This window comes from Myotis lucifugus, unplaced genomic scaffold (assembly GCF_000147115.1).
Source record: "Myotis lucifugus unplaced genomic scaffold, Myoluc2.0 scaffold_119, whole genome shotgun sequence".
Lineage (NCBI taxonomy): Eukaryota > Metazoa > Chordata > Mammalia > Chiroptera > Vespertilionidae > Myotis > Myotis lucifugus.
Window position 1 is genome coordinate 2,210,111 of NW_005871167.1, and position 15,143 is coordinate 2,225,253.

The 15,143-nt window shown below is 48.3% G+C and overlaps 2 protein-coding genes across 2 annotated transcripts in view; both read right to left on the reverse strand.

Moving 5' to 3' along the window:
• The window catches only part of INHBE (inhibin beta E subunit), a 1,392-nt gene extending 1,079 nt beyond the window's left edge, over positions 1-313 (reverse strand). The window contains 2 exon segments of the mRNA XM_023757959.1: positions 37-110; positions 113-313. Of these exon segments, the coding sequence (XP_023613727.1) occupies positions 37-110; positions 113-313 (275 nt within the window).
• A 5,574-nt stretch (positions 314-5,887) lies between these two features.
• INHBC (inhibin beta C subunit) lies at positions 5,888-14,916 on the reverse strand. Its single transcript, XM_006093578.3, has 2 exons — positions 14,424-14,916; positions 5,888-6,825 (listed from the first exon to the last, which is right to left on the reverse strand). Exons 1-2 carry the CDS (start codon positions 14,734-14,736, stop codon positions 6,080-6,082), a joined length of 1,059 nt encoding a protein of 352 aa, XP_006093640.1. The 5' UTR covers positions 14,737-14,916; the 3' UTR covers positions 5,888-6,079.
• Positions 14,917-15,143: the final 227 nt, after the last annotated feature.

The window sequence follows — 15,143 nt, forward strand, 5'->3', positions numbered from 1 at the left end:
TCAACCACCTGTGGTGGTAGCAAAAGCTGAATCGACCTCCTCCCCCTTTCGTCGAAGCCACATTTCCCTTGCTGTAGTCTCTGGAGAGCTCTGCTCAGTGCTGCCTGGGGGTGGAGGGGTTAGTTATCCTGGGACGACCGGTCAGGTGCAGCCCCTCCAGGATTTGCTGCTTGGCCAGCTCTAGGACCAGAGCTCGTTCTGCTTGGGGTGCCAGTGTGGGGCCTCCACAGGAGGGACACACAGACCTTGTCTCCTGTGCCCACGTCAGTGCCCACAGCAGCACCAGCCGGAGCTGGACACCAGGGAGCCCCATGTTCCTGGTGAGTGGCCCTGGGTCGAAAGGGAGCCTCGGATGGCAGTTGCTCCTGCGGTTGAGTCTGCACGGAGGCCAAAGCGGGCACAGCAGCGGCAGACAGCAGTGCCACACCTACCCTCAGCCAGGGTAGAGCCACCTGTCTTCTGCTGCCTGGTAGAAAGTGGCCGGTCTGATGGGTAGCTGTGTTTAGCACAGTCTGCCAATTTGACCCTCACAGCTCATGTCTGGCTACTGACTGGGGCCTCTTTAGAGCCTGCAGCCTGGGGCTCCCTCACCTCGTGGTCAGCCGGCAGGCCTACCTTCTGAGCACCAGATTGGCCAGCTCTGCTGCCCATCAAGCCCCTGCAGGGGGTGGATGTCCCCCCCCTGGAGCTCAGGTTTCACCATCTGGCCCTGGTCACTGAGCTTGAGGTGGGGGTATGGGTGGGGGCAATGTGGACACGCATGATGCAAGAAAGAGGGTGATTTCACATGGTCAGCCCTCAAGGTCTGGGGCTTGGGGGAGGGAACTCCATATAGCAAGGTGGGGAAGGGCAATTTCCCCGCATCCCTTCAGCCTTTCTATCTCGCTCTTTGGCCTCTGCTGCAGCAGTTGCTATGAGGCAGCTGCGAGTTCCAGTGGTTATGTCCCTGGGGTCTCTGGGCTAGAAGGACAACTCCGGTTTCTATTTTTAGCAATGGGTCTGGTACAGGGGCGGGAGGTTGGCAGGTGGGGGCGGGGGGAGCAGAGTCCTTTCGCCCAGGCCCAGGTGGCAGTGCCATGGGACACAGAAGTCACTCCCTGACCCTGCCTGTGCTGGCTGCCCAGAGTCCAGTTGGACCGGAGCACACGTGGACGAGGGCAGGGGCAGGGGGTTGGCATGTTACTGTGATGTCTGGGGAAACCCAGAGAGGTGGGGGCGGTGGGGTTGATGCAATCTTACAGCAGGGCAGAGTCCACCAAGGCTGGCAGAGGGCATGGGACTTGGGAGTCTCTGTACCCAGCTGCTGGTTCTCTTTCAGGGGACTGTGAGAGTTGCTTAAATGTGGGACATCCTAGAAGTGGTGCCAGGTCTCTGTTAACGGGGATGAGAAACGGATGGCTTAGGACTTGTAAGAGTAGAGCAAACAAAAAGTGCAGCAACCTTAGTTCAATCCCAGCCCTCCTTACCTCCCTCCCTCACTGACTATAAATGGAAGGGCCAGGCCCCTCCACCTTGAACCTATGAGGGAAGGCCTCATGCTAGCCTTTCTCCTTATGCCCCAGTTTCTTCAAGAAGAGGGAGGAAGTGAGTGTGATTTGGAAGTGCGCCCCCACTCCATTTTATTCATCTCCCCACTATTTAGCGGGGGTGTGGTGGGGGGCTGTCAAGAGAGCCTGCGAATCCTAACCGGGCAGCAGGCAGAGAGAGGTGGTGCTTCGGGGGCTGGGTGTCAGTACCCCCGATGTCCACCGTGTGGCAGTGCTGTGCTACTGACAGCCGCTGTCTCCGCTCTGACCGGTTTCCCAGAGAAGGGGCCACTAGGGGAGGGGAGAGATGCAGTGCTCCCCAACCTCTCACTCTGAGAACCCTGGCTCCCCAGCGGGGGACAGAGAAGCTGGTCCCTCTACTCTCACATCTCGCCCCTGCCAGCCAGCAGAGAGTGCTGTTAGGAGAGCGTCACTGCTGCCTTTGGTCTTGGACCTCATCACACGGGCAGGTGGCAGTGGAGCTTGGTGATGGGTGCGAGGTTCTTCCTAGAAACTCAAAGCACCCGTGGCGGGGAGCAGGGAGAGGGACAAGGGGACTTTACAGACCCTCCTGTCCACCCTGCGTTTCCCCCCAGGGCCGGAAACATTCCAGCCCCTCTGTGCGGTGCTCTTCCCAGCTCTCTCTCTGTTGGTCCGGCTGGTGACAGCCCTCTACCCTCTGGGGTCCGGGCTGTAGAAATGCAAGGCAGGTTTTTGCCCACGACGGTGTTTCAGAGGGCTTACCTGTTGGTGCCAGGAGACAGAGTTCAGGGAAGCAGCAAGAAATAGCTGCGGAGTCTCTGGCCCCACCTCTCCCCTCTGCCAGGTGCCCCCAATTTCCAGCTCTTCCTATCCTCTTGCTGCTGTGCCTGGCTCGGCCCTACCTCCTCGCTGACACTTACGTCAGAACCCAGCTATAAATATGCTCTTAGCATCTTAGTCACTTTTCCCAAGAAGTGCTCCTGAGTTATAAATACTCCAGCCATCTGCCTCCCTGGCCCGCCCTACCACCAACCTGGTTGGGGCTGGGGGGTGGCGACAAGGCTGAGGGGTGGGTAAGGAAGTAGAAGAATCCTGAGTGATTATCTTGCCTAAATGAGAAAAGTCTGACAGTCTAGAGTTAGGGACTCAGGGGACTCTGGAAGAAAAGGTTTGAAAGACATGCCCACTCTTTCTCCTTGTTATAGGAGGCAGAGCCACAGAAGAAAGGAAAAAACACTGATCCTGTGTTTATTTTATTTTATTTTTTATTTTATTTTTTTATTTTTTTTTAAAAATATATTTTATTGATTCTTTACAGAGAGGAAGGGAGAGAGATAGAGAGTTAGAAACATCAATGAGAGAGAAACATCGACCAGCTGCCTCCTGCACATCCCCCACTGGGGATGTGCCCGCAACCCAGGTACATGCCCCTGACCGGAATCGAACCCGGGACCTTTCAGTCCGCAGGCCGACGCTCTATCCACTGAGCCAAACCGGTCTCGGCTCCTGTGTTTATTTTAAAATTTGCCTTTTTTTTATCATAGATTTTTTTTGTATTAATCTTGATGTTTGAAAAATATTGAATTAAAATATTATTTATTTTTATTGATGAATTTTTTGGCCTCCCCTTAAATTTTGCCCCTAAAGTGAGTGCTTCACTCTACCTCACCTTAGTCTCGGCTCTGGGGACTGAAGTGGTGGGAAGGAGGGGAGTTCGGTGGGTGAAGGGAGAGGTACCAGAAGATTTCCTTAAATTCTCTCCCTAGATGGAGATCTCAAGTTAAAGGTGGGATAACCCCCACGAGGTTGCTCAGGAAGCCCCACAGCTTAGCCTGGCAGTCCCGCCGGAGGTCCCTTTCAGACTTTCTCCTCTAGGGTTCCTATTCCAAGGACCTCAGACCCTGGTAGAAGGGGGTTATAAGCTGAGCAAACACAGACATCACGTAACCCAAAGGACACATGGGTTTTGCAAAATCCCGGCCTTGGGCTGCAGACAATATCGACCCATGGTGCAGGGCTGTCGAACCAAAGGGAGGAAATGGTGGGGGAAGAGGGCAAAGGTCTAGAGCAGTGATTTCCAACCCTTTTCATCTCATGGCACACGGACTAATTACTAAAATTCTGCAGCATTCCAAAAATATAGTTTTTGCTCATATGACAAAAAAGGTATACTTTTGACTGACTTACAAAAAAATAATAGTAATTACCTACCTTTTTTTGCTCCAAAGTGACATTAAAAAAGATTAGGTATCTAGCCCTGGCGGGTGTGGCTCAATGGTTGAGCATCCAATGCACTGAGAGGTTGTCAGTTGGATTCCTGGTCAGGGCACATGCCCAGGTTGTGGGCTCGATCCTCAATAGGGGACATGCAGGAGGCAGCAGATCGATGTTTCTCTCATGGATGTATCTCTTTCTCCCTCTCCCTTTCTCTCTCTCTAAAAATCAATTAAAAAAATCAAATCTCTATACTTGTAAATAAGGATTTCTGGTACTAAGAGTTAATCAGACAACCTTAAATGGACACTGCAACCTTATTATGTGATGTGACCAATAAGATGCAACTCTATTATATGATCTATATATTTATGGTTCAAGACAAGGCATTCACACAAGATGGCTATTGTTGTTGTTGTCAGATATTGAATGTTTTTAAAATTCTTGCGGCATACCGGTTGAAAATGTCTGGTCTAGAGAGAACCCAGAAACCCAGTCGCAAAGCAAATGCCTCCCTCTTCTCACTCCAGGCCTTCCTTTTTTTCTCCCTGCCCTACTCTAGTGGCCCTTAGCCAGTTCCAGCTTCCAATCAGGACTCCTGGATGGAGGCCTGAGAGTTGGTGAAAGCAAGGCAGCCATGTCTGAACCATTCCTCTGCCTCCCACCACCTGTATCCCCACAGGTTGTTGGCCTACTTTCTTATTGATCAGTGATCTGTGAGTACAGGGGGAAGAGAGGACCAGGTAAAACCCAGGTCTTTATTAGCCTTGAGACCAGCAAAGGTGGTTCCAAAAGGGTGCAGGGGGCCTAACAAAGGAGGGGAGGCAGCCTGGGGGAGGAAGGGCATGAAGTATGGAAAGGACACAATAGCTCAGCCCTGAGGAACCTGTGTGAGGAGAGAGCAGAAATGGACACAGCAGGCAGGCTGTCTTCTGGCCTGTCAGTTGGGGTTCTGACAGGAGACAAAAGACCCACTCAGCTGTCTGTGTTTGCATCACCGAGAAGAGCTAATGAAGGACTTCTTTTTTTAAAAATATATTTTTATTGATTTCAGAAAGAGAAAGGGAGAGGGAGACAAACTTCAATGATGAGAATCATTGATCGGTTGTCTCCTGCACAACTCCTACCAGGAGTCAAACTCTGACCCCCTGGTTCATGGGTTGATACTTAACCACTGAGCAACACCAGCTGAGCATTGACTTCTTTGCAGAGGTATGGGCAGGGTTAAGGGAACCAATGAGGGATATTGAAGCACCGAGGTACTAGTAAGAGTGGAGAGCCATTATAAGCCTTTAGCGTGGAAGCAGTGATATCAGAACCCAGGCAAAGCTGAAGCCATGGCAGAGAGGAGCCAGGCAGGAGCTGTAGGGACATAGTCACAGCCACAGTCACACAGAACCATGGCACCTAGGCTGCGTGAATAAGAAATATTTGGACTTCTTGCTTGTGTCTTCCCTTAGTCAAATTCAGCAGGAAGCAGGGGCCAAAGGAACTCAGGTGAGTCAGCCCCCAAGCCCATAGAGCAGGGCAGAGAAGGATAAAGAATGGATGTAGGTGTGCCAAGAAAGCCTTAGGTGGGCTACCCGGGCAAGTAAGGAGGAAAGGGACTCAAGACACAGAGAGAAATGAGCCTCGTTTTGGAGAGTAATGATCTAATCTTTGGTGAAACCAAGGAGGGGGCTCTCTGGAGATCCAGAAAATCAAGGGGAGGGGCTGGGTCAAATTATTTAGAGAGGGAGAGGCATTGAGTGGAAAGGGCAGGGAAGCATTGTGGATTATGGTGTAGATTAAGAGTAGGTTATGGGTGTCTGCCTGGGTTGCACTGCTTATGGTTGGAGGTGGATCAGAGTCTCTGGGCTGGCCGTTGAGCATGTGGGGCTTGCTTGATGGACTGTGCTCTTGGAGAGAGGCTGGTGGTTATGTATGTATGTATTTATTTTTTAAAGGTTGACTTTTTAAAAATTAAGGTTTTATTGCTTTTAGAAAGGGGAAGGGAGAGGGATAGAGAGATAGAAAACCATAAGAGAGAATCATTGATCAGCTGCCTCCTACCTGCCCCCTACTGGGGATCTACCCGCAACCCAGGTACATGCCCTTGACTGGAATCGAACCTGGGACCTTTCAGTCCGCAGGCCAACGCTCTATCCACTGAGCCAAACCGGCCAGGCACAGTGACTCTCTTTAGGTGAAGATCTCCTCAAGTCAAAGTTGGGATAATTTCCATAGGTTGCTCAGGAAGAGGGATTGCACCTTCTGTACAGAGGCAGTAATGGAGTCAGTCCCTGTTCTCAAGGAAGGGCACCTCTGTGGGGGCATAGTTGCCTACCCTACCTTGGGCTTCCCATCCCACACATAGACTAACTGCACCCACAAGCCTCGACCACCATGTCAGGTATGTCAGTCTTAACAATGTTGCTGTCCCTGTCATAGTAGAGCAGAGAGAGGGGGCGCCGGACTGTGGGCACGCAACATGAGCCCCCTCCAGGTGTGCCTGTAGCTGCGTTGGCCTTGAGAAGATTGAGCACGGTGGTGTGAAAGGAGGCAGCAATGCCAGGCATGCCTGCTACATGCAGTGGGCACTGCCCTGTGCAGAAGTTCATTGAGTAACCCTCAGGCTGGATGATCCAGTCATGCCAGCCAATCTCACGGAAGTCCACAAAGAACTCTTGTCGACAGCACATCCTGGACCCACTCTGGCAGTTGATGCCATGACGTCGAATCCGGTGCTTGCTCCCAACTCTCACCCGGGCTGCCACAAAAGGCCTCTGGGCAGCCCCACTCAGGATGACTGAGCTCTCGGCTACCTGGCCTTCAGGTACAAGCTCCAGGGTCAGGTGTCCCTGGCTGCAGGCAGCCTGAGCTTCAGGCCCCAGAAGGAGCTGGTGCCAGCCACTGGCATCCACCTTCAGCAGGTGCTGAGTGGCCAAAGTGAGGTTGGCTTCACGTGAACCTAGCACAAGGACCCTCACCTTCAAAATCCTGGTGGTATTGGGAGGGAGCTGCACAAAGAACCGGAGGCTAGCCTCCTGGACCTCCATGCCACCAGCAGTTCTATCAGAGAAGAAGTGGAAGTCAAGACGAGTCTGGTTGATGTTGGAGAAGCCTGTGGACACAAGAAGCCCCAGTCATTGTGGTGTTCTGAGTGTCAATTCTTTTTTTTTTTTTCAATGAGTGAAGCTTTATTCATTTACATCATAATTATTAGTTGAATATTTATATGCTAGATTTTTGTTTTTATCTGAGTGTCAATTCTTACCAGCTACCTCTCTATTCTCTGCACGCTTGAACACTCTGCTCATTCGTGACCACATTGCTGACTACACTTTCCTTCTTAAAAGTCTTTTCTCTCTTGGCTTTCATTACACAACTCTCTTTTGATTCTTCCTTGATTTTCTTTGCTGGCTTTTCTTTCTCTGACCAGCACTTTAATGCAAGAGTTCTCCAAAGTTTGCCTTTTACACTGTGGAGAGCTCTTACCCACACTCATGGTCAGCCAAAACTTTTATTCTGGTGATTCTCAAATCCATTTTGCACCTCCGGACTGGACATATAGATTTGGGAATCACCAAGCTTCAGGGCACATAAATGTCCTGCCAGCACATTAAAATCAATTTGTCCCAAATGGAAATCATTATTTTCTTTCTTGCTGATCTCTCTTTTTGTTCTTAGAATTGGTGGTGCCACTACCCTTCTTATCATCTCTGGAAACCCTGTGGCCACCTCCCTCATTCCCCTTATCCAGTCCCTCACCACAGTGGTTCTAATGTCTATGCATTTCTCCCTAACCCTATTACGATTGCCACTGTTCCCCTCTTCATCCCTCACCTGCCCCATTGAAACACTTTCATTGGGTTTCTATTCCCTCCACTCCACTGAAATTACTCTTGTCAGGTTCACCAACACCTGTCATGTTGCCAAGTCCAATGGTTTCATCTCTTTATATTCATCTTACTTGACCTTTAAGCAGTGTTTGACATACTTAACCATTCCCTCCTTCTTGAAATAGTTTTTTTTTCCCCTGGCTTTTGTGACTCTGGCCACTCCATTTTGATCTTTTTTTGCTGACAACTCCTCTTTCTCTGCCTGACCTCTACATGTTGGAAGTCCTGAGCTCTCTTCTCCTTTCTCTTCTATATCTATACTCTCTCTCAGAATGGTCTCATCAATTCCCATGGCTTTTAATTTCATCTGTATGCTGATGACTCCCAAATATATATGCCTGGACCTGATTTCTCCCCAAGCCCCAGGCTTGTATATCCCGCTGCTGATCTGATAACCTACTTGGATAGCCAATGATATTTCAAACTTTTCATGTTCAAAGAAGAACTCTAGATTTATCTCCCAAAACCCATTCCTTCTCCAATCTCCTCCTTCCATATAAATGCATTGCTTAAGCCAAAACCTTGATTGCTCTCATCTCTTACTTTGAAATTATCTGCAAGAACTGTCAAATCTACCTCCAATTCATAATATAATTTCACTGATCTTGTCTCCTTTACTATACATTAGTTCAGTGATTTTCAACCTTTTTCATCTCATGGCATACAAACTAATTACTAAAATTCTGCGGCATACCAAAAATATATATTTTTGCTAATCTGGGCGCTCCAAAGTGATTTTTTTTTTTAAAAAAAATCAGGTGTCTAGCCCTGGCAGGTGTGGCTCAGTTGGTTGAGCATACAATGCACTGAGAGGTTGTCAGTTGGATCCCTGGTCAGGGCACATGCCCAGGTTGTGGCTCAGGTTGTGGGCTTGATCCTCAATAGGGGGCATGCAGGAGGCAGCAGATCAATGTTTCTCTCATGGATGTATCTCTTTCTTCCTCTCCCTTCCTCTCTCTTTAATTCATGAAATTCATCATCTCAAAAACCTTATGAGTGAAGAAAGCCCAAACTCTTTTAGGAAGCGGTCATAAGCCCATTATGATTTGATCTAAGCTACCCTTTTTTTCTTTATCAAGTAAAGAGTGCTTTATTGTGGGAATGCCACTGGCACTTTCATGGACATAAAAGGGCAGAAAATAAAGTTCACCTAGGCTTCATGTGAATTGGAATGTCAGGAATAAGACAGCTTTTGACAGCTCTCAGAGCCATTATGATCTCTCTCATCTCTGTTTCTGTGTAAGTCTACTTCATTCTTTTCTCTCTGAAAATTTGGACTTTCTTCACTAATAAGGTTTTTGAGATGGTGAATTTCATGATCTAGCCAAGTTTTTGGCAAGTAACTCTGGTGTCAGTGTAAAATAAGAATTAAAGAAATAAAAGACCATTCATTCACAAATTTTGGGTGCTGACTATGTACTAAGTGAACCATATCATGGCGAACCATACAGGCACAATCTCTACCTTCATGGAGTTTATATTCTAGCTGGCTTGGGATATACTTCTTCTGCCTCCTCATCAGCTTTCTCAACTCCCAAAATGGTGGCCCTAGGTCCTGAGTCTACAGAACCTTTTACTCACCTCTTCCTAGCTAAGTGAGCTGATCTTTCAGTGTCCCAATTCCAAAATCCTAGAAGAGTCTGATTGGCCTACCTAATCTTTTCTTGCTAGGTCACTGAGCACCTTACTGTTAGGATCTCTAAAGTCACTCCAGTTATGGCAGGCAGACACATGACCCACAGGGGTTGTGGTAGACTATTACATCGTTGGCTCCCAATGAACAACAGCTCCCAATATTCATAGCTTTGTGCAATTTCTTCCCATATTAATTCTTGTCTTGGCCATGTGATTTGATTTGGCCAACGAGACACAGGCAAGCATAGTGCAAGCAGAAGTTTATACACTGAGGCTTCATCTTTTTGGAAGCCAGCAACTTGGCTTCAGAGAAACTTGGGAGAGACTACTGAATGATGAGAAGCCATGTGGAAAATCAGAGACCATCTTAGATGTTCTAGCCCAGTGATTCCCAAAGTGGGCGCTACCACCCCCGGGTGGGCGCTGCAGCGATCCAGGGGGGCGGTGATGGCCACAGGTGCATTTGGGGGCAATGAATAACTGCTATTAAAATTTAAAAAAAAATTAATTTCCAGGGGCTGAGTAATATTTTTTCTGAAAAGGGGGCGGTAGGCCAAATAAGTTTGGGAATCACTGGTTCTCTAGCCCCATCTGAGCTCCTGCCTGAATGTGGTTACATGAGCGACCTCAGCTAGCCCATGTGGACCAGAACTGTCCAGATAAGCCCAGTCAAATCACAAAATTATGAAAAATATTGAATTTTTTCTTTTAGGCCTCTATAGTTGGGCTTCTTTGTTATATTAATGGATAACTGAAACAGAAACTAGTATCAGAAGTAGGGTGTTCCATAATAAAGACCTAAAACAGGTAGCACTGGCTTTGGGATTGGGTGGCAGAGGTTGTAAGGGTGGTGAGGAGAGTGTTAGTGAAGGCAGTTAGAGCAGTGAGAAAATTGCTATTGGAAGCCAGAGAAAGGGGACACTGTATTATGTATTGGCTATCAGCTGTGATAACTTGGAAGCTAGAAATGATATCTAACAAAGTTGTGAATTTAGCTGAAGATATTTCCAGGCAGAATGCTGGAAGTGTCATTTGGCTTATTTTAGCTGCCTTATCGCAAGAACTGTTAAATTTTCAAGCAGAATTTCGATAGAATATTTCAAACAGGACTTGCTAGCTTGAACAATAAAATATTTTTTCATTCCTTGTTTCTCTGTCTGGCAAAAAGTTCTTCAGATGAGATATGTTCTCAAGGCAAAAATCAAATCCAGGGCACTGCCAGTAAAACATGGCCTCGGTGTGAAGATAAAAACAAACAAAGGGTCAGCCATAAGACCCTTAGCTGTGATCTCACATCTTTGTTAAGCTCTAAAACGTAAGATGATGCTCTGTAGACCCTCTCAACTGGACAAAAGGGTTTCTAAGAATCTTAAGAGTTGTGCCCCACAACACCCTGACTTGTAACACAGGTAGGGGTCTGTCTTGACAGAGTGGAGTGCCTTTTGTCTAATTGAGTAGACTGTAATTTATTATTTAGAAGGCCCACGGAGTTTTAAAGATAATTTGAATAGTGAAAGCAGTACCAATTTGGACTAAAGGGACAGAGACAATTCAAAGTGAAAAGAGGCCGGTGGGCCCCCAACTTCTCACGAGCACAGGTCCTTTCTTATTTGAAAGGAAAGACATCTCAGCGGGTGCTGGGAGGGTGGCTCTAGAAGCCGAGGAGAGCAGCGGTGGGCTCTTCCTGAGAGGAGAGGAAAATCCTACCGGGGAGCAGCAGAATCAGGCACTAACCAAGGGAATCCTGGAGTTGGGATGGACTGAGATATGTGCCTGGCGAAATATCAGAATTTGCATGGGTCAGTTATGTGCCTGGCGAAATATCAGAATTTGCATGGGTCAGTGACTGCTCTGTGCTGTTTTGTCTCAGCATTGTATATTACGGATATCCTGTTTTGTCTCAGCATTGTATATTAGGCGTGTGGGAGGCAGTTAACTTGTAATTTTAGGTCACAAGCAGTGGTGTGCTGGTAAATATTTAACAACTGGATTCTAGAGGGGGAAAGGTACCCTGATTTGTAGTATTTGCCAATTTCTGTGGTATAAATTCTCCCACCATGACTGATTTCAAACTATCAATGTGATGTGATGTCTCTGGATGCAAAGTTGGAAGATATTCACAATCAGCTCTCATGAGCCAGTATGAGCCAGTTCCAGGACACCACTGAAGGCCCTACCCCAGTTTCCCCAGAGCCTCAAACTCTCTCTTCATACTTCCAGCAAGAACGATGTTCAGATATTTATTTCAGATAACTTAAATGAATTGAAATGAAAACGTCAGGCTAAAATATTTAAATGTGAAAGGTGAAATCCAGGCATCAGTCATTCTCACCTTCAAACTTCATCTCCGATCAGGTCCCCTCTGGCCTGAACATTGTAATCATTATTGATTAGCAAATATGTGGAAAGTATACAGACTTTGAAGTCAGAGAGAATTGTGTTTGAATTCTGCCCCTTCCACGCTGTATGACCTTGGCCATGTAAATAATCTTCTTTGAATCTCAGTTTTTGCATTCATAAGATGGGAATTCTAAAGTCTACTTTATAGGGTGGTTGTGAGAGTTACACTAGGTGAGGCAGGTACACGGAATGCATGGCAACCATCATTATTATTGCAATGTGCCAGGAACTGGGCTAAGTGTCAGGGATACAAAGGTGGAAAAAACCAAAACCAGCCAGGATCAGTGTTCAAGGGATTCATGGTTCATGGCCATCTGTCCACCTATTTTTCAACTCCAAATGCAATCTACTCCTTCAGACTTTTACCTGTTTTCCCCCTCCATTTAGGATGTTATTTACCATTCTCTACCCATTTGAAGTCAAACTTACTCTATAATGGCAGCCCATTTGCGATCTTCTGAAAGACCTCTGTCTCACCAGGTTCCAATGAGTTAATCCTGGCCCAGCAAACTCTTGTGCCCTCAGGCAGCATTTATTTCATTCTGCCTTATATTCTAACTAGAGGCCTGGTGCACGAAAATTGTGCATTGGAGCGGGGGTTGGGGGGTCCTGCAGCCTGCCTGCACCCTCTCACAGTCCGGGACCCCTTGGGGGATGTCCACCTGCCGGCTTAGGCCTGATCCCCCCTGGGAATCGGGCCTAAGCCAGCAATCAGACATCCCTCTCACAGTCCGGGGCTCTTGAAGTCTGGGACACCTCACTCCTTACTGCCCACCTGCAGCCAAGGAAGGAGAGGCTCCTGCCACCACTGCTGCATTTGCTGCACTCGCCAGCCTTGAGCCTGGCTTCTGGCTAAGTGGCGCTCCCCCTATGGGAGTGCACTGATCTCCACGGGGCAGCTCCTGTGTGGGGCCGGGATGGGAAGTGGAAGGTTGACCAGCTAGGGAGGGACTGCAGGAGGGCTCCAGGGGGTGTCCAGCCCATCTTGCTCAGTCCCCATGGGGGCTGAACCCCAGCAGCAAGCTAGCCTACTGGTTGGAGCATCTGCCCTCTGGTGGTCAGTGCACGTCATAGTGAGCCGTTTGAGCTGCCTTAGCATATCATTAGCATATTATGCTTTGATTGGTTGAATGGCCAACCAGACGACCAGACACTTAGCATATTAGGCTTTTATTATATAGAATTAACTTATTTCCAGCAGCAGCAGCAGCAGCACCTAAACCCCTCATGGGCAGGAGCTAAGTCTTCTATTTCCTGTTCTCTCCCACCTTAGTCTTCTAAGTACATTACCTGTATTAGCTTATTTAACTATGTCAACTATCCTCCAGTTATCCCTATTTTACACATAAGACAACTGACTATTAACAACCCAGGTCACACAGTAATAAGTGTCTGAGCAAGGATTTGAGCCCAGGCTATTTGGCTCTAGAATTGTGTTCTTAATCATGAACAGAAGCACATTTTGAACTAGAATAAGGTCTCATCCATTACTGGGGACTCTAGACTATGGTCAAGCTGACCTGCGATGTGATTTGATTGTTTAACGCAACCAATGTTTATTGGGCATCTATTCTGCTTGGGAGAGGCAGGGTGGTAGTGCCCAAGGCCATGGATTCCAGAGCCATGACTGGCTTCACCACTTCCCAGTCATGTGAACTTTAGCAAGTTACTCAACCTCTATGTGCCTCAGTTTCATCACCTCTAAAATGGGGATAATGACAGTACTTGGCTCACTGAACTGTTGTGAGGATCTTAAGGCATTAGTATATGTAAGAGGCTTAAAACACAGTAAACATTGTAAGTGTAAGTTATTTTTACTATATACTAGCCTCTGGTGACAACATGAGGAATGAATGACAGTGCCTGACCTCAGGGTTGATATCCTATTGGAAGACAGGCTTTATAGAAAACCTGAAAATAGACAATTTCACACAGAGAGTTCTGGTTCAAGGTAAGGGAGCATCTCACCCTTAGGTCAGGGTAGGTTTTTTGAGAATGGGAGTGCCGGGTCTTGAAGTACAGACCAGGGGGAAGGGGCCAGGAATGGGAAGGGCCTTCATACCTAAGAAAGTGCTTGTAGGAATCTCAGAGGACAGATAGATCACTTTGTGTTCTGTTTCTAGGGTACTATCTCCGAATTCTTGCTCTTTCTCTCCAGCTGTCCACTAAATTCTCCAACTCCTCTCCCCTCCATGGAAGTAACTCTCCTCTTCTATCCTCTATCCACCCTTCTATGTCCCATTTTGACCCTGTTCTGATGTGTGTAACTGAGGTATCAAGGCAAGAGGGCAGGGGTAGGGTGGAGAGGTATTATAGTCCTGGTGTTTTTATTTTGTCCTTTTACCCAAATGAGGCATCTGGGGGAGAGGAGATGAAGAAGTTGGATCCTGGGCCAGAGAAAAGACAGGCGCCCCAGCCTCCAGCCTTTAGCCTCTGGGTCCAGGCCCAGGAAGTGGATGGGCTCACACCACAGCCTGGGGAAGTTTGTGGGGTCTTTAGAGAGAGGAGCTAAAGGAGATGGGGGCAGGCAATTTTAAACAAAGTGAAATTTACCTACATCCCAGCTGCCCATTGGTCATGTCTAAATCACAAGAGAGAGACTGGGGGCTGAGGGGGGAGGGAAGGGGGCAGGGGTAGTGGGAATCCTGGATTAGGAGATTACAGGTCACGGGAAGAAAGAGTTGGGATGGTTTGGGGGAGGAAGTCAGGTGTTAGGTTGGGGAGGACACTTTTCCTTTCCTTGAGAGGTCAGGTTTTGAGGAAGATCTACAGGTCAGTAACCCACCTGTCTCGGCAAAGCTGATGATCTCATATTCCTGTCCCCTGTCAGCCTCTGGAAGCGCCCCCTGTGGGCGCCCATGGAGGCGCTGCAGGGCTATCCTCAGAGCGGCTCTGGACACTGGCCGGCTCAGCGTTGGGCGCTGGTTGAGGTGCAGCTTGTCCAAGATGCTTCTCTTGGCAAGGGGGAGAAGCAGCTCCCGCTGGCTCTGCAGGTCCAAGGCATGCTCCCCACATGCCAGGCATTGACGGTCAGCTCTGGTAGTGGCCACTGTGGCCAGAGCCAGAAATAGGAAGGCCAGGAACAATGAGGAGATCATTGTTGGGGGAAGCCCTCCTTGAGGGACACAGTGAGAGAAGGCCACAAACCCCGGGCTCAGGGTCTCAACAGCTGTGGTCTTGGTTCTGTCCTGGCCGCCAGAGGCTGGGAAAGGAGAATGTGTCCAGCTGGCATGACTCCTTGTTGCAGGGGATAGAGCAGCCAAACATCTGACTTGAGAGATGAAGCCAGTTACAGGTAGAACTTGGCAGAAGCTGCCAATGCATAATCAGTGAAAGCACAGAGTGGGGGATGTTAGTGGAGGTTGGTTTGTTTGGGGAAAGAAGTGTTCCTGGGCCAATGCTGGGAGACAGTGGGTTGCCCATGTGAGCTGCCAGGCCTAGGGCCAAAGGTTAGAGATGAAATTCCTCTTCAGATCAATGGCCTTTCTGGGAAGCCTGGTGGGGA

Excerpts from the sequence above, each read along its gene's own strand:
- INHBC (XM_006093578.3), bottom strand. The coding sequence starts at position 14,736 with ATGATCTCCTCATTGTTCCTGGCCTTCCTATTTCTGGCTCTGGCCACA. Across the intron at positions 6,826-14,423 it reads CATCAGCTTTGCCGAGACAG|GCTTCTCCAACATCAACCAG; the intron begins GTGGGTTACTGA and ends TTGTGTCCACAG.